Raw genomic sequence first — 27,320 nt, 5'->3', positions numbered from 1 at the left:
TAAAGCATTTTATAAAACACACTACAAAGGAGTGCTTCTACAAGTTACAAGTACTCAAAAAACTCAAACCGCTCCTATTCCATTACGATTTCAGATCCGTCCTCCAAGCCATTCTGTTCCCCAAGATCGACTACTGCAATTCCATCTTGCAAGGTCTCCCGGCTTCTACTATAAAACCTCTCCAGTTGCTCCAAAATGCAGCGGCGAGAATTTTGACGAATACCAATCGGAGAGAGCATATCTCTCCCATTCTAAAAGATCTTCACTGGCTCCCAGTAAACTTCATGATTCTTCATAAATCACTCACAATTATCCATAAAAATATTCACCATCAGACCCCTCTTGATCTACTACACCCTCTCAAATTGCACTCGACGGCCAGACCCTTAAGGGATGCCTACAAGGGATCCTTACATGTTCCTCCAATGAAAGTTGTACACCACTCAAACATCAGAGACCGGACATTCTCTATCGCAGGCCCCTCCATCTGGAACGCCATGCCTCCGGACATTAGGCAGGAAACTTGCATACAAACTTTTAAAAAGAAACTAAAGACAGGGCTGTTCTGCCGAGCCTTCTCCACTACAAGCCCCACATCCTGACTTAGAACTGTTCCATCACTTATGTAAATAAACAAATGCTAAATCACACTTACAAGCTATCATGAGGTCGGCTCCTTGCCTCCCTCCCATGCATATAGTACTTTATCTTCGTTCTCCCTTTCTTTATTTCCTACTCCCAGTTAAGGCATCCTTGTTATAATGTAACTTTATGCTCCTTTAAATTGTCTCTTGTTGATTGGTTAGTTATAGTTACAGCTTAGTTCGATGTAAACCGAGTTGATTTGATTTGTATCAAGAAAGTCGGTATATAAAAGCCTTTAATAAATAAATAAAATATGCAGGTATTCATTCTCTTTGTCATTGGACTGAACCCCAGAGCTGACTTCAATACCAGGTGCAGAGTGTGTGCAAAACATCAGATGTTCTTAAAGTGCCCGTTGTTTATTGCCTTAACCATGTTTGCATCATTGTCTGTGACAAAGAACCCTGCCTGAGGATTCCTGTCTCACTGGTGTAGTTGCCAGCCCTCCAGCATCTGTCTGATGCATGCTAGAATATCGGCTGAGGTATGGGCCTGGTCTGTCAGGTGGGTATGCAGTAAAGCCCACCTCCACCCTGATACTTGTTCAGTAATAGAGCTGCTGCCTACCCCTGCCTTACCCAGGTCCCACCGGTGTGCTGTCAGGGAGAGGTAAGAGTGTGCAGCATTCATGGTGGTTCAGATATCGCAGGTGAAATGCACTCTCCCCTCTGCCTTAGCTAGCAGCGCTTGCATGCGACTGCGACACTGCTTGTACAGGCTGGGGATGACCTTTCTGCTAAATGTGGTTCTGGAGGGGACTTTGTAATTTGGAACTACGACCTTCAGAAAACGCATGAAACCCACAATCTCCACTAACTGCAAGGGCTGGTCATCAAGGGCAATCATTTCCCCAATGCTTCTCCATCAGACCCAGCTAACTTCCGACCTATTGCAAACTTACCACTCATCGCCAAACTGATGGAAAAAATTGTCAACAAGCAACTGTCAGAATATCTGGAAGATCATAACATTCTATCCCCAGCTCAATATGGCTTCCGAAAACGACTAAACACCGAATCTCTCTTATTATCGCTCACTGATACCATCCTCGTGAACCTGGAGAAAAAACAATCTTACCTGCTGGTTCTACTTGATCTTTCAGCGGCGTTTGATACGGTAAAACATACTACACTTATAGACCAACTAGCTAATATAGGGATCAAAGGCACAGCTCTCAAATGGTTTCACTCCTTCCTAAGCAACAGATTCTACAAAGTAAGGATAAACAACAAAGAATCGCATCCAATCCTTACAGAGCAAGGAGTCCCGCAAGGATCCTCACTTTCTCCCACCCTATTCAATATCTACCTCCTCCCTCTCTGCCACCTACTCTCAAACCTCAAGCTTACCCATTACCTCTATGCAGACGACATTCAAATCCTTCTCCCGATTACAGAATCCCTTCAAAAAACCATCACTTACTGGAACGAATGCCTACAGCCCATTAAGGAATTACTCTCAAGCCTCAACCTAGTATTGAATGCCAATAAAACCGAAATGCTCATTGTCTCTCAGGATCCCCTCACAATCTCTTCTAGCCTCTCTCTACCAAACGCTAATAACATGTTCTCACCAGATGTCAGAGACCTTGGAGCATGGCTTGACAATCATCTTAACCTAAAAATGTTCGTAAACAATACCACGAAGGACTGCTTTTACAAACTGCAAGTCCTCAAAAAACTTAAACCCCTCCTTTACTTCTCCGACTTCAGGCTAGTACTTCAATCCATTATATTATCTAAGCTCGACTATTGCAACTCCCTGCTACTAGGTCTACCCAACAACACGATCAAACCATTACAGATGGTACAGAATTCTGCTGCCAGAATTCTAACAAGCACTAACAAAAAAGATCACATCACCCCAATCCTTAGTAACCTACATTGGCTTCCCATTAAACAAAGGATACTCTATAAGGTACTCACAATCATCCACAAAGCGACAAACAAAATAGCTCCCATCACGTTAAGCTTTCAACTCCAACCGCACACATCTTCTAGACCAATCAGAAGCGCTTACAAAGGAACACTGCATGCCCAACAAGTAAAATCATCTCTGAGCAAAAGAGCGCTATCCTTAGCAGGCCCCCACCAGTGGAACATGCTCCCCCCAAATCTAAGACTTGAACCCAATCATCAAGAGTTCAAAAAAAGACTAAAGACTCTTCTTTTCCAACAAGCCTTCCCAGACTCACAATCCTACCAAGACGGAAAGTCTTCCCAAATAAGAAGTATCCCCTAATTATGGTCACCATCAGGTCTCTGCAACTGGACAACAATCTTTGAGTTCTAAAAATTAATCTTATTATTTATATTTTCCTCTGCAACTGGACTACAATTTCTAAGTTCAAAAATTCATTTTATCTTATTATTTATATTCGGCATGGTTAATATGTCACTATATCCAAGTTAAATAGTTAAATTATACAGATTATATTACATAATTTTATTAATTACAATGTTAAACTATACTATATTATTTATTATCATTATGTTAAATTGTCATCCAGTTATATTGTTCCATATGTGCCACTGTTCTATGTAAAGCCCCTTATCTCTGTTGGGCAGTTTATCGTTATATGTAAACCGGAGTGATTTGTAGTCTCTATAAGAACCTCGGTATATAAAAATAAAAAATAAATAAATAAATAAAATGCTCCTGGTTACAACTTTTGAGACTGCCTGCCTCCTACCCCGGGATAGCGTTACCGCTCCACCCCATTTCCTCCATGGTGGGTTGTTGCTTCTGCCACATGTCAGGGGGGTACTGGCCTGCCACCTGACTGCTAGAAGGTGATGAGGGCGTGGGCTGACTCTGCTGCTTTTGAACCACTTTATGCTGCTTGGAAGGGGTCCCCCTTACTGGTACTGCCACCATCCCCAGATGGCAGTACTCTTGTTGGGTGTTGCCTCTTCATATGATGCGTCATGCTAAAATTAGATAGATGTCCCATTTGCTTGCCTCTGCTAATAGCCCTGCCACAGTAATTACAGTGAGCAAAATGCGGGTCATCCGTCACTTTAAAGTGGCTCCAGATTGCAGATGTCTTTCGTGATCCTCCCTTCTCTAAAGCCTTGGGGGTGGATCTGGCACTGGAGCTGAAGTAGTGGGTGCACCCTGAGAAGCAATGCCAGGGGCCTCAGTCACCCTCTGTGTCTGCGCTGACTGCTCTTCCTCTTCCTCATCAGTTTCATCTCTCCCCTGCTGCACTGAAGTGGAGGCTAAGACAGGACTAACTGATACTCCTAAAGCTTCGTCAGCTATTACTTCTTCTCTTTCTGATGAGAATCCCAGACAAGATGATTCTTCATCTGAATCAGAAGCAAATAGTGACTGCACTACACTGCCGATGCTAAGTCTAATTTGAGACTTCTGTCCCCCTGCTGCTTTTGTGTGTCAACATTTTGTCTGGCATGACTCAGCCTCCCCTTCCCTCACCTCCAAAACTACAGGGTCAGAAACAGGTGGTGGCGATGGGGATGCATCATGATCAGATTTCATTTTTTTCTGGATGGAACTGCCTGCCCCTCCAAAGAGTTTAGATTGCAACAGGTTCCTTTTTAACTTTAATGGGGGACTGGTACTTGTGCCTTTTGAAGTGCCTCTTCTACCAGTCCCAATCACTCGACCACATCTAGCTTTCCCTGACATTATGGATTTAATGTCACTGCCTAGTATCTACTGGCTGCCCACTGTCACAGTGCCTTGCTATGCACTAATGTAATGTGTCTGGTGTGCACACACACACAGCTTGCTTGTAAGCACAAAAGAGGCAGACTGGGATTTCACTGCACAGACTGTCTCAATAACATACATGAGTCTGCTAAACTGCCGGTCCACTAGTACAGTGCATTGATATGCACTAATGTAATGTGTGTGCACACACAGAGCTTGTAAATACAAAAGAGGCAGACTGGGGATTTCACTGCACAGACTGTCCCAATAACATACTTGAGTCTGCTAAATTGCCGGCCCACTGGTACAGTGCATTGATATGCACTAATGTAATGTGTGTGCACACACATAGCTTGTAAATACAAAAGAGGCAGACTGGGGACTTCACTGCACAGACTGTCCCAATAATAAAGTTCAGTCTGTTAAACTACCCACTGCTCACTGTCACAGTGCCTTGCTATGCACTAATCTAATGTGTGTGGTGTGCACACACACACACAGTTTGCTTGTAAGCACAAAAGAGGTAGACTGGGGATTTCACTGCACAGACTGTCCCAATAATAAAGTTCAGTCTGCTAAACTGCCAGCCCACTGAAGCCCAATGCACAGAGAGACTGAGTGAGTTGAATTAAACAAACTCGGTTTAGAAAGCTGGAATTGTTGGCACAGCAGGAAAATCGATGAAATATATTTTCCAATGGAAATTCTATCAAACTAGCTAAAAATTGAATATATCTCTCCCAGCCACAACACCCAAATGGGTGAATTAAACCCAAATGGGTGAATTAAACAAAATTGCACTGCTAGCAGCTTCTCTCCCTGGCACAGAGAGACCGTCTCAGATCACCTAAATAAACTGCTTATAAAACAAACAGTACTAGCTGGCACAGGCACTGCAGCCAAATAAAGAATAAATATCTTTTTTTCTCTACTAACTAGCCTAGCTAGCAATTCAATACAGATTTCTGAACTCAGACTAGCTTTGAGTGCAGCCTCCTTCCACAGAGACCACCTCCTCACACCACCCCTGCAAAGAAAGTGCGTGGCATGCCGTGTGCTTAAGTATATGTAGTATCACCGAGCACTGAATGACAGCGCGATTGGCTGCATTCAGTGCATTTCACAAAATATTATCGTTGATATGCTGCATTCCAGTATCCATGCCAACCTGTCTGACCCACTCTGACAGGGCTGTGAGGTCACTAATGACTCACAGGAAAGGGCTGGTTTTTGCCTCTGGATACACCCAAATGGTGTCCTCCAATTGCAAATGGCGGCGAAGAAAAGCACGCGCTGCCAAACAGATGAAATGGATGATACGTTATATTCATGGGGAGTCGCAATATGTTTTGCTTCCTCACGAATATAACGAATAGGGACATATACGTTGCGGATTGCCAATACGTCAAAATCAAATGCACACCCCTAAGGCATGGGGGTGGCTTAATTATTTTATTTATTTATTTAACAGCTTTTAATATACTGGTGTTCGTGTGGGCACATCACGCCGGTTTACAATAAAACTTGAGAAAGGAGGAAAGTTACAAAAAACAGGGAGCGGGTGAGGGAGCAGGTGAGAAAGGGGGGCGGGAGTGAGGGGGATAGATAGAGGAGGAAGGGATAGTAGCTGAGAAAGTAGAGGAGAGTAGCCATAATTGAGGTGGAGGTATTTACAGCAGGAGGACTGCAGAGGTGTGATAATTTAAAAACTATAACTTATTTACATTGTACATTCTATACCTTATAACTTATTTACAGCAGTGAGTGATACAATTAACTTATGTCGAGTGTGAATGACGGCTACTACCTGGAGATTAATATCCTTATTCAATAAACATACACACGGTTAATGCGACTCCAACATTGCTCTATGCCCCAACGGCAAGAAGGAATGTGGAAAAAAGGATTTGCATCCACAAAAAAGCAGGGGAGTAGCTTGCTTGTAACAGCGGTTACTACCCCAAACCAAATAAGCCTGATACTTCACTTTCAATGCATATCCAGTATATCTCTCTGCTTCAGCGGCAGGGGGAATGAAGAAAAGATAATTTATATTCAGCCAACAACAAACAAGGACTGAAATAAACAAACATGGGTGTAGATTGCCTGTTACGGTGGTTACTACCCCGAATCAATTAAGCCTGATACTTCACTTGGAATACATATCCAGTGCAGCTCACTGCTTCAACGGCAGGGGGAATGAAGAAAAGAGGATTTATATTCAGGCAACCAACAAGGACTGAATTGCACAGGCTGGGTAAACAAGCATGGGAGTAGATTGCTTATTACGGTGGTTACTACCCCTAACCAATTAGCTAGATACTTCACTTAGATGCAGCTCCAGCACTACTATCTACATCGATGGCAGGGGTGGAAGGGAAATAGAACCAAAAAGTTACTTATAAGGGCCAAGAGTAACAGATAAGTATGAAAAAAATAAGTGAAAGCTTGCTGGGCAGAATGGATGGGCCGTTTGGTCTTCTTCTGCCGACATTTCTATGTTTCTATGCTTTCTATGCTTTATGCATTTCTCCCTCCAGCTGGCCCAATTCCCCAGAGACACGGTCACGGATATGATAGAGGTCTTTAAGATCATGAGAGGTCTTGAATGAGTAGATGTGAATCGGTTATTTACACTTTCAAATAGTAGAAGGACTAGGGGGCATTCCATGAAGTTAGCAAGTAGCACATTTAAGACTAATTGGAGAAAATTCTTTTTCACTCAACGCACAATAAAACTCTGGAATTTGTTGCCAGAGGATGTGGTTAGTGCAGTTAGTGTACCTGGGTTCAAAAAAGGTTTGGATTAGTTCTTGGAGAAAAAGTCCATTAATGGCTATTAATCAAGTTTACTTAGGGGCGGATTTTAAGAGCCCTGCTCGCCTAAATCCGCCCAAAACTGGGCGGATTTAGGCGAGCAGGGCCCTGCGCGCCGGGAAGCCTATTTTACATAGGCCTACCGGCGCGCGCAGAGCCCCGGGACTCGCGTAAGTCCCGGGGTTCTCCGAGGGGGGCGTGTCGGGGGCGGGCCCGGTCGTCGCGGTGTTTCGGGGGCGTGTCGGCAGCGTTTTGGGGGCGGGTACGGGGGCGTGGCTACGGCCCGGGGCGGTCCGGGGGCGTGGCCGCGCCCTCCGTACCCGCCCCCAGGTCGCTACCCGGCGCGCAGGAGGCCCGCTCGCGCGCGGGGATTTACGCCTCCCTCCGGGAGGCGTAAATCCCCGGAGAAAGGTAAGGGGGAGGTGTAGACAGGGCCGGGCGGGTGGGTTAGGTAGAGGAAGGGAGGGGAAGGTGAGGGGAGGGCGTTAGAGGATTCCCTCCAAGGCCGCTCCGATTTCGGAGCGGCCTTGGAGGGAACGGGGGTAGGCTGCACGGCTCGGCGCGCGCCGGCTATACAAAATCCATAGCCTTGCGCGCGCCGATCCAGGTTTTTAGCAGATACGCGCGGCTCCGCGCGTATCTACTAAAATCCAGCGTACTTTTGTTTGCGCCTGGAGCGCAAACAAAAGTAGGCTATTCGCGCGCCTTTTAAAATCCGCCCCTTAGGGAATAGCCACTGCTATTAATTGCATCAGTAGCGTGGGATCTTCTTAGTGCTTGGGTAATTGCCAGGTTCTTGTGGCCTGGTTTGGCCTCTGTTGGAAACAGGATGCTGAGCTTGATGGACCCTTGGTCTGACCCAGCATGGCAATGTCTTATCTTCCCTCTGCTGGATGGGAAGGCCTTGCCCTCTCCTCTGTGGGAGCGAGGAGACCCATTGTTGCAGGATCTGCAATGCTTCATGCAGACCTTCAAACAGGTATTGGATGAGCCTGGACACCAAACCACTGCAGGTTTCGACATACTCTATCTATGGCAGGGCTTGAGGACCCTAGTGCAATATGCCATAGTTTAATTAGTATATTCTCTGTGATGGATCTTCTTTTTGAAATATGAAGTAGGATAAATGTTAAAAGTTTGACTTTAATGGTGTAAAAAAATGTGTTTTTTTCTACCGAGCTTCAATGTTTTAATGTGAAGAACATTATCTTGATATGTAAAATTTAAAAAAGCATAATAAAAATAAAATTAAAAAAAAAAAAGAATTCCGCACACTGGGTCCTCTCTATTTCTTTTAATGTACGGGAAAAATCCCGCACCACCACTTCCTATACTGCTCTCAGAACCTTCCCCAGTGGCTCATTTGACACTTCAGGAACTTTGGATTTGAACCAAAAATATGATCCAAGAAGCAGCCCTGAAAGCAAAGAAGACAACACCGGCGAGTGGCAACCCAATTCAACCCAGGAGACAGGGTCTGGCTCAGGAGAGCAGGGTTCAAGTCCCACTGTCACTCTATTGCCTCCATTGCCTCAGGTATAAACTTAACCTACCGTACCTGAATGTAATCTGGACATAAAAGTCCTGGATGTGAGGCGATGCCATAAGAGATGGGAATACCTGATTTCCTCTGAGGGCTTTGGGCCAAAAGAGAACTCCTAGGAGCCTGCCTAGACAAACACCTGCTCAGACACTTGCACAGAGAAGGGGGCATAGAGGTCGCCGGCTGCAAACCTCCATCGCTGGCTTCTCTCTCCCTTGCTGGTACTCCTGTCCACGTGCCTCGCTCCCCAACTGATGATGTCTGGTTGGGGGACTATTTAAGCCCAACTGTGCCGCTCCTTCCTTGCCTCAGCAACAGGTCCCACTCTTAGGGTGCTGGCTGTTTCCTGTCTCCTGGATTCTGTTTCCAAATTACTGGTTCCTTGGTGGGTCTCCACAGAGACCCAACAAGTTTCCACCTCCTGATGACGAGGACCTGCTGGGGATTACCACCTGCAGGTAGTGCCAACCTCGTCTCAGCACAAGGGTCCACCGACCAACAGCTATGGTTTCAATTAAGTTTGTCTTTTCAGTTATTGATATCAATTGGAAGATATCGTTCGTTTTAGTTATGTATGTTTCTTGAACCGTGCCAAGAATAAATAAAACACAAGGCAATTCTTCACTAGGAAATCTACTTTTTAAGATTTTAATATATATGCTGGTATTTGATTGTCTGTGAACATTTGCTCAGAACTGTAGCTGCATACCATAAGAACATAAGAACATAAGAACATGCCATACTGGGTCAGACCAAGGGTCCATCAAGCTCAGCATCCTGTTTCCAACAGTGGCCAATCCAGGCCATAAGAACCTGGCAAGTACCGAAAAACTAAGTCTATTCCATGTTACCGTTGCTAGTAATAGCAGAGGCTATTTTCTGTCAACTTAATTAATAGCAGGTAATGGACTTCTCCTCCAAGAACTTATCCAATCCTTTTTTAAACACAGCTATACTAACTGCACTAACCACATCCTCTGGCAACAAATTCCAGAGTTTAATTGTGCGTTGAGTAAAAAAGAACTTTCTCCGATTAGTTTTAAATGTGCCCCATGCTAACTTCATGGAGTGCCCCCTAGTCTTTCTATTATCCGAAAGAGTAAATAACCGATTCACATCTACCCGTTCTAGACCTGTCATGATTTTAAACACCTCTATCATATCCCCCCTCAGTCGTCTCTTCTCCAATTGAGACGGCTGAGGGGGGGATGTAATGCTTTTGTCCATTAAACTGATCTAGAAGGAATCATTGTACCCTCTAATACCAACCCCCCAATGTACTAAATATGCTCACTCACCGGTTTGGTTACTAAACTCTTCTTTGGAGCAGGGGACGCAGTCAAAGCAGCAGGCAGGTTGCCCTTCCAGAATGGCCTTCCGGAACCCAGGACCACAGCTCTCACTGCAGACAGAGACGGGAGCCTTAACGGAGAGAAATGTGGAGGGGAACAGAGCAAATTTATCTATTAATAAACAACCAAGAGTCTCTCTGTTTCAGGCAAGAGAGGTGCATAAGGTAAGACACACTGGGAAAGGTTTAAACAAATGAAAACTGGAAAAGAGATCTGAGGGGATGGAAGCAGCTGAGATGGAAGCAGTTTTGACAAAAAAAAACCTTGTTTTGAAAAACGGTATATAAATACCTTTAAATAAATAGATAAATACTAAAATGATAAAAGGCCCGAAACAGAAACTGTACAAAGAGGGGCTTAAGACATGCAAAATGAATAAGCTGGAGGAAAGAGGGCTTATGCTAGAAACATCAAATATTTGTCAGGCTTCAATAGTACAGGATGGTGAAATGTTGCATAGAAAAAAAGCTTCAAGATTAATCTCCCTCCTTTGTGTGTGGCAACCCTCCTGCTTTCATTGGCTGAGTATTGCAATCTGATGTTTTAGGATGTTTATACTCGGGTACCATGGAATGTTTCACACAAGGGAGGGGGGCAGTAAAGAGGAACACCCTCCTTCCATTTGGGGCACCTACCCAGGACTAAAGTATGAAAACCCACCCGAACATCCCTCAGGGATAGAGGGGGAAGGCAGAGGTTTAGAAATAATTGATCAGATGATAACACAAGTATCGCTCGTAAGTCCAAGCGGTGCGGGTCCTCACGGGCTCCTCCTGGAGGGACCTCGGGTCTCCAGTGGTGAAGATTCTCCTAGTCTCCTGCCTGTGCCACCTCCCGGCTTTGAAACCCACTGTGTGCCTTTCACAATGTGTCATCATCTGTCCTAGTCGGTTCAAGGGTCCACGAACTCAACAACCCCACAGCCAGTCGGGTTTTCAGGATATCCACAATGAATATGCATGAGATAAATTTGCATATACTTAGTATCCATGGTATGCAAATGTATCTCTTGCATATTCATTGTGGATATCCTGAAAACCTGACTGGCTGTGGGGTCCCCAGGACAGGTTTGGGAAGCCCTGATTTAGTGGATATTCATCTTTAGCCATTCACAATGATGGCTTCAAATATATATTAATGGTCATAGACATTCTGTTGAAATAAATGTTGGCCACAAATCTAAAATAACTCCTCAGAAAAAAGGAAAACAAATGGCGCAAAACTCCTTGTCCTAACACACTTTCTGCCTACAAATCTGCCCTCCATCTTTACAGGAACTCAACCATAAAGGCAAAAAGGGATTTCTACGCTCACAAGATTCACGACCTTACCTTTGACGCAAAAGCACTCTTCTCTTTCGTGGCCGAGTTAACTCAACATAACACACCACCTATCCCTAATGAACAAGCACAAGCCAAAGCTGATGAACTAGCCCTATTCTTCCAAAGCAAAATCTCCAATCTCCTAACCCTCCTACCTCCTAGCCCTACATCGCCTACTACCTCCTACCACCTCCTCAGCAAAAGAACCTCGCTGGATGCATTCGAACCTACCACCGCTTCAGAGATCCAGTCTCTATTAAAGAAAATGAAGCCTTCCTCCCATCCCCTCGACCTTATACCGTCAAAACTCCTTCTGCTAATACCTGAAACCATCTCCAAACCACTAGCAGACATCATAAACTGTTCCTTAACACAGGGAATCTTATTTATTTATTTATTTATTTATTTAACACTTTTCTATACCGACCTTCATAGTAGAGACCATATCAGGTCGGTTCACATCGAATAGGGGAACTGAACCAAGAACAGTAACCAAAAACAAAAGGCTGAACATGAAAAAGCAAAGTTACATTTAACAGGGAAATTAAACTTGGAGGCATAGACTGCTGGAAGGAAGGAAAGGCTAGAGATAGCGGAGAAATTATTAGTATAAACAGAGCAGTCAGGAGGCTCTTATTCTGGGCTTAGGGGTAATATGGAAATCCATTGCTCCTAAAGGAAGTTCTGTCGACTATTGTGTGTCATGGGTATCTGAGAAGGCTTGGCGGAAAAGCCAGGTCTTAAGTTTTTTCTTGAATGTTGGTAGGCAGGGTTCCATTCTGAGGTCAGCTGGGATGTTGTTCCAGATAGTTGGGCCTGCTATTGAAAAGGATCGGTCTTTAGTTGAGGCGTGTGGCTTTTGTAGGTGGGGTCTGTAGGGTTCCTTTATATATTTCTCTAGTCGGTCTGTTGGTGAGGTGGAGATTGAGGGGGAATTCGAGGTCCAGATGCAAGTGATTATTTATTTAGGGTTTTTCTATACCGGCATTCGTGGTTAGAAACCACATCAGAATAGGGCGTCAGAATCTTCCCTGACGCCCTAAAAATTGCTTCTCTTAAACCACTACTGAAGAAATCAGACTTGGATCCCAAGAATCCCAACAACTTCCGCCCAATTTTCAACCTGCCTTTCGTAGCAAAGATTTTGGAAAAACTGGTCAATTCACAACTCTCAGACTACCTTGAAGATCACGAAATACTATACCCCTCACAATATGGGTTTCGCAAGGCTTTAAGCACTGAAACCCTACTCTTATCGCTAACAGACCACCTCACCATGGGTTTGGACAAAGGACAATCTTTTTTATAATTCTCTTAGACCTGTCGGCGGCATTCGACACTGTAAACCATACCATCCTCCTCAATCGCCTATCAGGAGGGGGATTAGGAGGAATAGCCTAGTGGTTAGAGCAGTGGACTATGAACCAGGAGACCAGGGTTTGAGTCCTGCTGCCGTTGAACCGGTGTGATATCTCGATTGAGATCGAATGTTGGTATATAAAAATAATAAATACAATAAATAAATACATCATCCAGACCCATCAGAGAAGCCTACAGAGGGTCCCTGCTCATCCCCCCTACCAAATCCACACACCATCTACAACTCAGAAATCGGGCCTTTTCCACGGCAGGCCCCTCTCTCTGGAACACATTACCACCGGACCTCAGACTAGAGCCATGCTTATTAACATTCAGAAAAAGGCTTAAGACTTGGCTATTTAAACAAGCCTTTCCCGAGCCTAACATCCATTAACAGACCATTGATGCATAATGTAATTACTGCTCATTGTAAATATTTTACTTCAGTATAATTTATTTAACTACTGTCTCCTTTCTCCCCCAGTTCTAGCAACCCTGTTATATTGTAACTTTATTGTTTCTTATGCACTTGTTATATGTACCAAGTTACTTCACCCCTTGTTATCTGTAAACCGGCATGATATGATTGTATCATGAATGCCGGCATAAAAAAAAGCTCTAAATAAATAAACAAATAAATAAATAAATAAAATCAAAGACTGGGCATGCGTTGATGAATATATTTATAAAGATATTTAGCCTTGGACATACACCGCAAAAGATACAGACTGACAGGGGCAAAGTGTTTTTAAACAGCTTGCTGAAAGATTAGTTAAAAATCAAAAGGGTGTATCATTTTGTGACCAACAGCAATGTTAAAGTGGCTGTGGTAGAGAGGTTTAACAAAACTTAAAAGACTAAAATGTGGAAATACTTTACGCACACAATACTTTTCACTATAGGGATGTAATGCAGACATTTGTGAGCGACTGTAACCATAGTTACCACAGATGTTTGCGGGGCAGGCAAGTTGATGTGATGCCTTTGAACTCTCTTTGGAGCCAAACTGGAGTTTGAACCCAATAAGAATCTTTTTAAAAAGAGATCCCACGTAAGACTGTCCATAATAAAAGGGAATTTTGAAAAGGTCTATGAGCAAAAATGAGCCGATGAGATATTTATAATAATGGTTGTTTTGAACTTTGAACAGGGTTCATTGCATTGTATACAAGATTCAATATTATGATGGAGAAAGCATGCAAGCATCCATTTATCCTGAAAAAAACTATTTAAAGTCAATCATGATCAAGAAAGGGTGTACTATATAAATAAGAATTTGGAAGTAAAAGAAAGGGATATGAACAAGCAGTGCTTAGTGAAATGGCAGGGGTGGCCCAATAAATTCAACAATTTTGTCAAAGCCTCAGAGGTGGAAGACATTTAAAGGTTCATGATGAAAAAATTAATGAAGTGGGTTTTTACATTACTTTGCCGAGCAACACCTCTGCAAAAATGTTTCCAGATAATACCAGCTACCATTTTATGATACAACTGGCTAGATCTATGGATCTGCAGGGGCTATGAGAAGTAGGGCTGGTGGAAATACAACATCCACAACACATGTAGGATAAAATTAAACAAAACCAAATATAATTTGTGTTGGGAATTTGGACCCTTGAGCCAAGATGAGGTTGGCACTACCACTAGGAGTGAATCCCTGTTGGTTCTCATCGTTGTGAAGTGGTACTGGAGGAGAAGACCCTACGGGAACGTCACCTATACCATCCTTCATTCCCTGCAGGTTGAGCCTGTGGGTACCAGGGCTGGCAAGACTTAGGCGGGGGTCTCTCAAGGTGTGGAATCAGAGGGAGAGGCTGAAGCAGCATCGGACAGGCAGAAGTTGAAGCAGGCGGCAGACAGGCCGAGCCAGGAACAGGCCAGAGGTCAGAGGTCACCGGGCTTGATGCGTATGAGGTTGTAGGCCCCTCAGAGGTTCAACTTTGTGAACACTTTAGCCGCCTGCAGGTGGTCTAGCAATTCTGGGATAAGTAGAAGCGGATACCTATCCCTCCTGGTGATGGCGTTTAGTCTGTGGTAGTCGATACAGGGCCTGAGGGTACCGTCCTGCTTAGCTACGAAGAAGCCGGCACCAGCCAGTGAGGAGGAAGTGTGGATGAATCCCCTGTTGAGGTTTTCCTGGATATACTTGGACATGGCTTGGGTTTCTGGTAGCGACAGGGGGTATACTTGTCCCCATAGAAGCATGGAGTTCGGAAGGAGAGCAATGGCACAGTCAAATGGATGATGCTCAGGAAGTGTCTCAGCTTTCTCCATAGAGAAAACAACCACAAAATCAGTGTATTGCGGAGGCAGGGCGAGTGGTGTGGTAGCCAGAAGAAGTCTGCTGGTGAATCATGTCATGGAGGCAGGATATGCGGGCAATAGGTCCCCAGGAAGCCAGTTATAAGGTCTCCCAGTCAATGCGGGGGGAGTACTTTTGTAGCCAGGGAAAGCACAAGACCACTGGATGTATGGCCTTCTCCAGGATGAAGAAGGAGATCTCCTCCTCATGGAGAATCCCGGTGCGTAGCTTCACGGGGGTGGTCACATGGGTAATCTGACCTGGTAGTGGATCCCCACTGATGGAGAAAATCACCAGGTGTGGTGTTCTGGGTACTACGGAGAGGCCCAACTGACTAACCAAATTTGATAGGATAAAGTTCCCTCCATTAGCACCTGGGTGGAGAAGGTACCATCGGATATGGGTAATAGTCACGGGTAGCTGTGCATTGGGAGCAGAGTTAGTGTAGCCCAGGATCATCTCCCCACTGATGCTTAGGCTCTGGAGTTTCCTGGCCTCTCAGGAAATTTGTGCTAGCATGTGCCCCTTGCCAGTGCAGTAGAGGCACAACCCTAAGGTCCACCGCCATTGTTTTTCTTCCGGAGTAAGATGACTCTGGCCCAAGCTGCGGTTGTGACGAGACTGGTGGACCCCCTTGTCCAAGGAGGAGTTGGCACTACCTGCGAGGGCGAACCCCGTAGGTCCCCACTGTCGGGAAGACGAGCCGGGCTGGGTGCAGAGGGCCGGATGGAGCTTCGGCAATTCCAACCCCGTTCCCCGCAGGTTGAGCCCTTGGGTTCGGGGCCGGCTGGTCTTAGGTGGGCCCCGTGTGAAGAGAGTGGAAGCATCAGTGGAATCGTCCAAGGTCAGTTCAGAAGCCCAAGGGTCACTGATAGCCTGTCCGAAGTCAGAAGCTGGAGATTTGTCGATAGTCAGAAGCCAGAGTCACCGATATCCAAAGCCAGAGAGACGCCAATAGCCAAGTCCGAGGTCGTGTTCCGGAAGACAGATAACAGAACTATGGGAGAGTAGCAGCGATCCTCTGCAGAGGAACCATAAAACAGAGCCAGAGCTTGCCTTAAGTAGTAAAAGGCTGGGCAGGGCACTGGGGAGGAGCCACAGCAATTTTCTGCCAAGGTCCCTTTAAATTATAAGCAGGAACGTACACACGGGCCTAGGAAGGCCCAGAGGGGCGGGGCCTGTGTCAGGGATGGCAGTGAATTGGGAGGATTGGAGCGGACAGGCCTGCCAACCCAGAATGAGAGAGGAGCGAGAGGCAGCGCCCCAAGCGTGGCTAGCCACTGCAGCAGGTGCCCTGGAGGTGGAGGATGCCGCGCCAGTAAGGAGGGGTGACAGGATGCGGGCGACCACGACCAGCGGCCCCTAACAGTACCCCCCTTTTAGGCCTTCCCCTTGAAGGTCTTGGCTTTCCGAGGTGGTCAGTATGGAATCGTTTAATGAGATCCTTGTCGAGAATATTAGTGGAGGGTTCCCATGAGTTTTCCTCAGGGCCAAAACCCTCCCAGGCTAGGAGGTATTCCCATTTACAACCTCGTCTTCTTATGTCAAGAACCCCTCGGACTTGATAAGTAGTCTCATCTTCGGCAGTCAAGGGAGGAGCTTCAGGAATTTTACAAGAAGGACGGAGAGAACCAGTGGGTGTTTTTATTTTTATTATTTTATTTTTCGATTTTCCAAGATACATCAAGGAAAACAATCTTGTGTAGAAAGCAGTACCAACAAACCAACATTTTACAACTATAAACACAATATATATTTCCCTAAACCATCTGCTTTAAAGTCCTCATCAACAGGGAGAGATCCATTACTCTACCTCAGGAATATAAGCTTTACAATTAACGAAATTAACAGGAGATTTCTAATATACGGATCCAGCTGTAGGGCTAATGGTACTTAGCCTTCCAAACAGGAGAGGACGTTATTATAATCTAATGAATACTTTTTTAGGAATTCTCCAATTGCTCAGGTTGGAAAAAGATATAGGAAACATTTTTAATATTTTATTTAACATTTACATGGCTATTTGAGACTGTACATACGCTCCCATTTTTTTGTACTTGAGTGGCTCTTCAATTTTCAGGAAACTAATTTTTCTTCTTAACTGGGTTGCTTCTTGCACATCTGGAAATATTCCAACTTTTAAACCAAGAAAAGACTCAGTCCTATTATTGAAAATATAATCTCAAAATCCAAATCACGATCTGATTCAAGCAAACAACGTCACAATAAGAGTGGGCACAATAAGAACACAATAAGAGTGTTCTCTCTTGGGTCGTTTCTAGTAAGTTTTGTTACTTTCAAGGCTGGGAATTTTCAGTTGTATTCACCGGAGTTAGAAGTTGAAAATCTTTTTCTCCTTCCTTCTCTATTTTTTTAAAAGCTGGTATATAATACAACTTAGATGTAGGTGGTATCAATTCCTCTGAAATCTTTAATGTCTGAATCAAATATTGCCTCCACATATCTCGTGGGGGTCACCATGGGGTCTCTGGGAAAATTTATTAAACGCAAGTTTCTCCCTTTTATTTGATTCTCCATATTTTCTAAACGATTCATTAGTATGGAATTTTCTTTTATAATGTTATATTGAAGATTTCTCATTTCTTTCACTTCATTCTCAACCTTTTCACATTTTTCCATTTGTTTATTCATATCTTCCTCTAGTTTTCCCATTCTCACCGTGGTATTATTTAACACAGAAACCAGAGGGTTTATCTGGTTAAAGAGATTATCATTAACTGTTTGTATTGCTTCCCATATCTTCTCTAAAGAGAAAGCTTCTGGTTTTATTAATTCTTTTTTTTTTAGGTAATGTTAAGAGTACTTTCCTTTCTGTTGGAGGCTGTATCGTACAGCCTACAGCGTCTCCCAGGCCAGTCTCTTCCACGAGGTGTGGCCTCTGCTGTTCCTCCCTGCCGCCTTCATCGCACAGACACGATTCTCCGGCGGTTTCATTCTCACTTTCGTGGTTGGGATCCTTCCCGTTTGCTCCTCGCAGAGCTGCAGGGTTTCCTGGGGGCATCCACGGTACCGGGGATAAAGCTGTCTGGAGCTCATGTGAGGAGGCGGTTTCCTCTTCCACCCGCTCTCCTCGCTGCGAGCTATCCTCCGGCTTCTGCTCCCGTATTACGTGGGAATCCATAGGTCCATGAATCCGGCCCTCAGAATGTTCACCCTGACTTTCTCTTTCTTTTGCACGTCTTTTCCTGCTGGTGTGAGGCATTTTACACAAAAGTATACGTTACTCCTCGGAGCCCTGGTTACCCACGTCCGGACCTGTCGGCCATCTTGGATCTCCAGTATCAGAACCAGTGGTTTTAACAAGGAGATGTGGAAAGAAATATGTATCTTCAGGGAGGTAGGCAAGTGATAAATCACAGGACCCAGTTGCCGAAGAACTTAGAAGGGACCAATATAGTGAGGAGCCAGGCACATGGATGGTACCCTCAAGCAAATGTGCCGAGTGCTGAGCCACACACTCTCTCCCTGTCGAAATTGAGGAGCCAGTTATCGATGATGATCCACTAATCTTTTAGCAGACTGAGCCACCGTAGCATCTGTTGAGTCTGCAACCATAACCTCTTAAGCTTCGCTGCTGTCAGCTGTAACGCAGGTGATGAAATGGATAGTGGAAGGGGTAGGGGAGGGGAGGGGAGGGGGTGGGCTGTTTCTCATAAACAATTTGAAAGGGAGAAGCCCCCATGGCAGTACAGAAATGAGAGTTATGCGAAAACCCAGCCCAGAGAAGGAGACAGGCCCAGTTGTCCTGATGAGCGTTGACATACGATCTCAAAAATTGCTTTAAGGTGTGGTTGGTTCTTTCAGCCTGACCGTTGGCTTGCGGGAGATAAGCAGTAGTAAAGTCTAAGGAAATACGAAATTTCTTGCAGAGATACTACCAGTATTTGGCAGTAAACTGGGAGCCTCGGTCAGAGGTGATGTGTTGCGGTAAACCGTGGAAACGAAAAATGTGTCATATGAATAACTGGGCCAGTTGAGGAGCAGATGGAAGACTAGGTAGGGGCATAAAGTGTGCCATTTTTGAAAAGTGGTTGACCACCACCCAGACCACCATGTATACCTCAGAGGCAGGAAGGTCTACTATGAAATCCGTGGAGATGTGAGTCCAGGGTTCCATGGGAGCCTGTAATGGTTGCAGTAACCCCCAGGGTTTCCCAACCGGGGTTTTTTGTTGGGCACAGGTGGGGCAAGAGTCAGTGTAGGCACGGATATCCTTGCTCATCTCGGGCCACCTGTAGAATTGTTGCAAAAGGTTCTGAGTTCTTGCCCAACCAGGATGGCCGGCGACACGGGAGCCATGTGCCCAGGCTAGTACCTTACTGTGGAGTCTCTTAGGGACTACGGTCTTGCCCAGAGGAATGGTCTGGGTGACCTAAAGGATGATGCAGGCTGGGTCCAGAAGGGTTTGCAGAGATTCCTCTTGATCTACAGCGGAAAAAGAGTGAGAGAGGGCATCTGCTTTTACATTCTTACTGGCGGGTCGGTAGCGGAGTTCAAAATCAAACTGAGTGAAAAAGAGCACCCACCGAGCTTGGCATGGGTTCAATTGTTGATCTTGTTGCAAGTGTACTAAATTCTTGTGGTCTGTGTACACAGAAATGCGGTGCTTGGACCCCCTCCAGCCACTGCCACCATTCTTCAAACGCTAGCTTGATAGCTAGTAGCTCATCATCCCCAATCGAATAGTTTTGCTCCGCAGGAGAGGATTTCTTTGAAAAGAAGGAGCAGGGGTGTAGTGTTCCTCCAGAGTCATGTTGACTAAGAACAGCACCTACTCCCTCGGAGGAGGCATCCACCTCCACAGTGAACGGAAGCCAAGGGTCCGGGTGTCGGAAGCAAGGTTTCTGCAGGAAGGACCTCTTGAGGGATTGGAAGGCCTCCTTTGCTTTGACGGACCATGTCTTAACATTAGACCCCTTGTCAGAGCTGTGAGAGGTGTGGCTAGTTTGGAGAAATTTCGGATGAAGCTGCGATAGTAGATCACAAATTCGAGGAAGCGTTAAAGTGCTCGCAGTCCCCTTGGTTGAGGCCAATCTTGAATACTCCTTAACTTATGAGGGTCCATCTGGAAGCCTCGACTGGAAATAATGTATCCCAGGAAGGGCAGAGATTCTTTTTCAAAGATGCATTTTTTGAGTTTCACATACAAATGATGCTCCCTCAAACATTGGAGGACCTTAGAGACATGCTGGCAATGGGAATGCAAGTTGCTAGAATAAATCAGACTATTGTCAAGGTAGACGACCACACACTTATATAGGAGGTCTTAGAATACCTCGTTCATTAGGTTCTGAAAGACTGCGGGGGTGTTGGTAAGGCCAAACAGCATGACTAGATATTCATAATGGCCATCCTGTGTGTTAAAGCCCATCTTCCATTCATCTCCGTGTCGAATTCGGATCAGGTTATAGGCCCCTCGGAGATCCAACTTTGAAAAAACCCTGGCCCCTTGCAGACGGTCAAAGAGTTTGGATATCAGCGGGAGGGGGAACCAATCCTTGATGGTAATGACGTTCAGACCCCGGTAGTTGATGCAAGGGTGCAGGGTCCCGTCTTTTTTGCTGACGAAGAAGAAACCAGCCCCGACTGGAGAAGTGGACTGTCTAATGAAGCCCTTCTGGAAGTTCTCTCGGATATAATCTGACATGGCGCGGGTATCTGGGATGGATAGTGGCTAAACCCTCCTGAAAGGGGGAGTAGAGCCGGGGATCAAGTTAATAGCGCAGTCGAAGTCTCTGTGCGGCGGCAGGCTATCAGCAGCCTTCTTGGAAAACACATCAGTGACATGATTGTACTGAGGAGGGAGTCCTTCCAAGAGTGGAGTGTTGAAGCAGCAAAGAAAATGGGTATTTCCTTTCCAACAGGTCTTTTCGCTAGTGGATTCCCATCGGGACAACCGGAGGAAAGCCCAGTCAAACTGGGGGTTGTGCAACTGGAGCCAAGGTATGCCAAGAACCACCGGGTGTATGGCTTTTGGAATTACATAGAAGGCAAGAAACTCCAAGTGGCTTGGATTGACATGGCACTCCAGCAGGATTGTGATGTGCGTGATCGTACCTGGAAGTGGATCTCCGCAGATGAAAGAGAGAGACAAGGATTTAGGGCATGGACGAGTAGGGATGCACAACTGTTCCACAATCTCTCTCATGATAAAGTTTCCTCCCGCCCCGGAGTCCACCAAGGCTAGTGTAGAGAATTTGCATTCCTCCTGAAAGAGGGTCACCTGCAGTGTGAGTGGGGGAACTGGGGAAGTCGAGCCTAGGGTCATTCCTCTAATGAAGCCTAGGACCTGGAGTTTACCAAACGGGTAGGACAGAGGGCGATGAGGTGACCTGATCCTCCGCAACAGAGACAAAGTCTGGCCCTGTGGCGCCTCTGTCATTCTTCTGGAGACAAAGGTCCTCATCCGAGTTGCATGGGCTCTTCCGCTGCTCCTTCAGTAATAGGTGCCACTCGGGATACAGAGGAAGTAGGTCGCAGTAGACTAGGAGCCATGGTGCATCCCTTTTGGCCTTGCAGCTCCAGGGCCCTTTCTTGCAGGCGCCGATCTATCCGGCTCGATAGTTCGATGAGAGAGTCTAGCGAGAGAGCTGCCAATTTGTCTTTGACTTTCGTGAACAATAGAAAAATAGACTGGAGGCAGTTCTTCTTCCAGTGGAGTTCCGAGACTAAAGTCCTGAATTCAATCGTGTAATCCGAGAGGGAGCGACCTCCTTGACGGATGTGCAGAAGTTGGGAACCGGCAGCCATTTGTCACCCCGGGTCTTCAAATACCGTCTGGAACAACTCTAAGAAGTGGGTAAGATGCTGCAGTACCGGTTCAGCGCGTTCCCAAATGGGGGAGGCCCAGGCCAGGGTCTTACCCTCCAACAGGTACAAAATGTATGTCATCTTGCTAACATTGTCTGGAAATAGTGAGGACTGGAGACAGAAGTGCATATTGAACCAATTAAGGAACCCCCTTCATTGGTGTGGATCGCCAGCGTAACGTGGAGGAGCAGGAAGAGAGATCGCCTGGTGAGAGGGTAGCTGCGCCATGGGGTGTCCACTGCGAGGAAAGAAGCAGCGCTCGAAGCGGTCACTGAGTCCAGGCGAGCATTGAGACATTTGATGGAGGAAGCCAGCGTCTCCAGTGCCCGTTGTTGTTCCACAATTTTCTGAGCTAACCCTGGAATGGCTTGCAGGGCGGAGGCCTCCACCGAGTCCATGGCCTTGGCTTACTGTTGCGACAAGACTGGTGGACCCCTTGCCCGAGATGGAGTTGGCACTACCTTTGAGGGCAACCCCCGTAGGTCCCCACCGTTGGAACGCGAGGCCGGGCTGGTACAGAGGGCCAGCTGGAGCTTCACCAATACCAACCCCCGCAGGTTGAGCCCTTGGGTTCGGGGGCCAGCTGGTCTTAGGTGGGCTCCTGTGAAGAGAGTGGAAGAGTCAGCGGAATCATCCAAGATCAGTTCAGAAGCCCAAGGGTTGCTGATAGCCCCGGAAAGCTAAGGGTTTTTAGCATGGTCATGTGTAAAGACTACGGAGACCCTGTGGACAACAGAAAGTATTATGCTGGCCAGGAAGGATGCAGGCTTTTGGGGTATCAAGGGGTGCATGTCATGTATGGTGTAGGAATAGGCAGTATATTTCATAGTCTCTTTAGAAAAGCAATGCCACTTTCGATAAGGCGATTTGAGATTGTTAAGCCACACGTGAAAAGCATTGCCAAAAACGTACCCTAAGATATAATGTGGCATGTGACCACATCTGTTCTGAAAAAAGCAGATAATGATGCCAACCAGACAGGGTCAGGGTTGGCTGTAATTCAATGAGCATCAAAAAGAAAAAGAACCAATCGACAGATGCTTCTTCAGAGGCCTCCCAAACCTTGTAAAACATAGAAGCAAGAGGGCATCATGTCTCAGAAGCATAAATGCTAGGCTAAGAAGAGAATGGATGTCACCAAGGAGAAAGATATGTTTTAACAAAGCGTCTTGACATTGGTGCACCAAGGGTGAGAAGTATTTGTGAAATCAGAGTTGGACTTGTTTCAATTGACACCCACCCAAGCAGTATTGAAAAAAGCATTTATGAATGATTGAAGCTTCTCTGTTTACTTTTGCTCATCTTTTATTTCTCCTTGCTTTTATTTCTTTTATTTACGAAGTGTATTATTGTTTTATTGTAAGTATTATGTTTTTTATCTCTCTTATTACAACACACTTGATGATTTTAATGTAATTTTGCAATTCTATTTATTTTATCTCTTTTTATGTTATTTTTGTAAACCGTTATGATTGGTCACAGTATGATGGTATATAAATATAAAAAATAATTAATTGATTAAATGTAGGAATACCCCTGGTATCGGCTCTATCGGTAACCGCATCTTTGAACTTTTATATCACCAGCCATGGTGATGATTACTTGGATTTAAAGAATACGCTGCTGTACCTGACCTGTAAAATTGTGAAAGAGGATGGCTCTGACCTCAACACATGAGCCAAAGTAACTTTGGTGGACTACCTCATAGCCTCTCTTTTCAGTCAGTTTCATGTCACCATTAGAGACCATCTCATCAAGCAAAGCAATAACTGTTACCCCTACAGAGCCCTCATAGAATTGCTTCTGAATTATAGTGATAGCCCCCTCAAAACACAATTTACCAGGGGCCTGTTCTATAAAGACACCAAGGAGGTGTCTTTTTGAGGTGACAGAACTAGGAAGGCATAACACTGGTTTTAATGAAAGGTGTTATTATACAAATAGTAGCTGGAAGGTGGTGCTCCTGGGACATCTGCACAGTATCCTGACTTTTCAAGAGAAACTGATGATCAACAGAGTGAATGTGAAAATTAAACTCACATGCACAAGATACTTTCTGCTTAATGAGTGGTGACGCTGGTGAGCATTATAAACTCCAGATTTTATGCATGGTGTGTTACACGTGCCGACTGCGGCAGACCCGCGGCCCAGCCCCCTCACCTCTCTCTGATGAATCCAGTGCTTGGTTCATCATCCCTGGCGGCAGTAGGCCGCCGTCTCTGTCCTCAGGCCACCCCCCCGGTGCCTCAGCTTCAGCTACAGATTCCTCTGCTCCGTGTCGGACCTCTCTGCATGGCCCGTGGAGAGACGCTGCCGTCCAGCACCGTGCCCCTCCCTAGGCATGCGCACACACATCATTGACTTATGAAGGGCCCATGGCAGGAACTTGGCCGCGGCCCGGGATGATGACATCACCGGAGCTCTGGTACTTAAGGCCGGGCTCCGCTTCCAATGATTGCCTTTGGAACATGTCTCCATGCTGATTGTGTACTCGTTGCCTCCTGGTGATTCTCCTACATTCCTGGTTCCTGATCCTCGCTGTTTCCTGTTCCTGTACTCCTTTGTTCCTGCGTTTCTGATTCCTAACCTTTCATCAGATTGCCTTCTCGGACACAACTTCTGCATTGCCTAACTACGCCATTGACTTTCCAAGCCCGGACCTCTGCATTGCCTGACTATGCCATTGACTCTCTCCAAACCCGGACCTATGCATTGTCTGACCACACTATTGACTCTCTCCAAGCCCGACCTCTGCATTGCCTGACTACGCCATTGACTCTCTCCAAGTCCAGACCTCTGCATAACCTTGACTCTCTCCAAGTCCAGACCTCTGCATAGCCTGATTAAGCCATTGATTCTCTCCAAGCCCGGACCTCTGCATTGTCTGACTACGCTACCAACTCTCTCCTCGTCCAGAACCTCAGCCTGTCTTGCCACCCGCTTCTTGATTGCCGCCGGCCCTGATTCCTACGGGTAGCGACAATCCCAACCTCGATCCAAGGGAGCCTATTTTGATTATACGATTGAATTTTGGACTTTAGCTACGGATTTCTCCTGGCAGGAAGACTGCCTGCGTGCTATCTACCTGGATGGACTATCCTCGCAGCTTAAGGATGAATTGGAAGCTTGGGAACTCCCTCCCTCACTTGAGGATCTCATCAATTTAACTGGCCGAATTGATAATCGACTCCAAGAGTACCTCCAGGAGAATTGGATACCCAGAAGGCCCTCTCTGGTTCGCTAATATTCACCACCGGCCACTAGCCCTGCCTCTGCTAGGGTCTCCATCGAGGCCAAGATGAAAGAACCCATGCAGTTGAGCCATGGGCGGCTGTCTCTGAAGAGCGCCTCCGGCGGAGACAAACAGGCCTGTGTCTGTACTGTGGACCACCTGGCTATCACATACAGGCCTGCCCAGTCCATCTGGGGAAACTGCCCAGCCTAAAGTTCAGTTGGGGTCTGAACTTGGGTGCAACGTCACTGGCCCCTCAACTGTCCTTGCCAGTTACTCTGATTTGGGACTCCCTATCCTTTCCAGTCCTTGTCTGATGGATTCCGGAGCAGGAGGAGATTTTATTCTCAAGGAACTAGTTCAACTTTTGGGTATAAATACCCGTCTTTGGAGACCTACCTGTGCGAATTGCTTCGATTTACAGAGAACCATTACCCAGTCGAATTTCCCTGACCACTGAGCCAGTATGGCGGTCTTCATATGGAAGAAATTGAATTATTGGTTTTAGAGAAGTCCATTCACCCAGTAGTCCTAGGGCTACCCTGGCTCCAAAGTCACTCTCCCCAATTTGATTGGGGGTTGCTCCAGCTGGTGGAATGGGGTTCCACCTGCCATCAGACTTGTTTACTAAAGGTGGTGCCACCCCCAGTGATTCCTTTGGCGACCACCTCTTCAGGCATACCAGCTCCTTATGCAGACTTTTAAGATGTCTTTTCAAAGCAGAAGGCAGATCTTCTACCCCCCCTTCAGAGGTTCGACTGCCCTATTGAACTTCTGCCTGGGACCACGCCTCCCTGAGGGCGTACTTATCCTCTGTCTCTTCCGAGAAAAAGGCTATGAATGAGTACATGCAGGAGAACCTTGCTAAAGGGTTCATTCATCCCTCAACATCCCCTGCCGGTGCAGGATTTTACTTCGTGGTGAAGAAAGATGGATCCCTAAGATCGTGTATTGATTACAGTAGCTTAAATGCCATCACCCGTAAAGACAAATATCCATTGCCCTTGATCTCTATGTTATTTGATCGATTACATGGAGCATCCATCTTCACCAAATTGGATTTGCGCGGAGCTTACAACTTGGTGCGTATCCGCCCCGATGACATCTGGAAAACAGCTTTCAACACCAGAGATGGGCATTACGAATATCTGATGATGCCCTTTTGCCTCTGTAACTCTCCCGCAGTATTTCAACGAATGATTAATGAAATCTTCAGACTTATTGTATGTTAAGGTTGTGGCATACCTTGATGACATCCTTGTCTTTTCCAAGGATCTGGCTATACAACGCACCGATATCCACACGGTTCTTCAACTTCTCCACAAAAACCATCTTTTCGCAAAAATTGGATAAATGCCTGTTTGAAAAGTCCAGTGTTACCCCTTTCTTTGGTATATAGTTTTGCAACGAGGATTCTCTATGGCCACCTGAAAAACTCAAAGGAATCCAAGATTGGGCTCAACCCATGCATCTTAAAGCACTACGATTTCTAGGATTCATGAATTATTACCGCTATTTCATCCCTCATTACTCAACCCACTGGCAGCTCCTCTTACCGAATTGACCCGTAAGGGCCAAAGATACCCGGAACTGGACCCCGGAAGCCATTACAACATTTCACCACCTCAAAGAGGCCTTCCTAGCTGGACCTTGTCTTCACCATCCAGACCCAAACCGCCCCTTCCAGGTCAAGGTAGATGCCTCCTCTATTGGGGACGGGGCAGTCTTGAGCCAACGTTGCACTTCTGGATCCCTAATTCCATGCTCATTCTTCTCACGCAAATTGTCTTCTGTGGAACAAAACTATAGCATTGGAGATCGCGAATTGCTTGCTATCAAATTAGCTCTAGAAGAATGGCGCCCGTGGCTAGAGGGTGCTCAACATAAATTCACCATATTCACAGATCAGAAGAATCTGGAACACTTGAGTCATACCCAGCGCCTCACCCCCCGTCAAGCTCGATGGGCTCTGTTCTTTTCTAGGTTCAACTTTGAACTTCGCTACCGTCCAGCTGGAAAAAATCTTCAGGCAGATGCCCTGTCACATTCCTTCGAACCAAAAGATACTCCTGAAGAATCCGGTCACATTATTGACCCAGCTTGTACTTGTTTGTTTGCATCTCACCCAGTTCCGACTAGGAAGACCATTGTGTCCCATCGCCTCCATGAAAATATCCTCCGGTAGGCATATAATTCTAAGTTTGCTGGTCACCCAGGGTGAGCGCAAACCCTAGCGATGCTC

The 27,320-nt window shown here is 46.0% G+C and overlaps 1 protein-coding gene across 1 annotated transcript in view; it reads right to left on the bottom strand.

The window, feature by feature from the left end:
* LOC115080265 (vomeronasal type-2 receptor 26-like) overlaps positions 1-18,157 on the bottom strand; it is a 35,505-nt gene extending 17,348 nt beyond the window's left edge. Inside the window, exons 1-2 of the mRNA XM_029584419.1 lie at positions 17,876-18,157; positions 9,979-10,102 (exon numbers count right to left, since the gene is read on the bottom strand). Of these exons, the coding sequence (XP_029440279.1) occupies positions 9,979-10,102; positions 17,876-18,157 (406 nt within the window). The remainder of the gene's footprint in view (positions 1-9,978; positions 10,103-17,875) is intronic.
* Positions 18,158-27,320: the final 9,163 nt, after the last annotated feature.

This window comes from Rhinatrema bivittatum, chromosome 19 (assembly GCF_901001135.1).
Source record: "Rhinatrema bivittatum chromosome 19, aRhiBiv1.1, whole genome shotgun sequence".
Lineage (NCBI taxonomy): Eukaryota > Metazoa > Chordata > Amphibia > Gymnophiona > Rhinatrematidae > Rhinatrema > Rhinatrema bivittatum.
The sequence above is the reverse complement of the archived record's forward strand: the minus strand, read 5'-3'. Positions and strand labels throughout refer to the sequence as shown.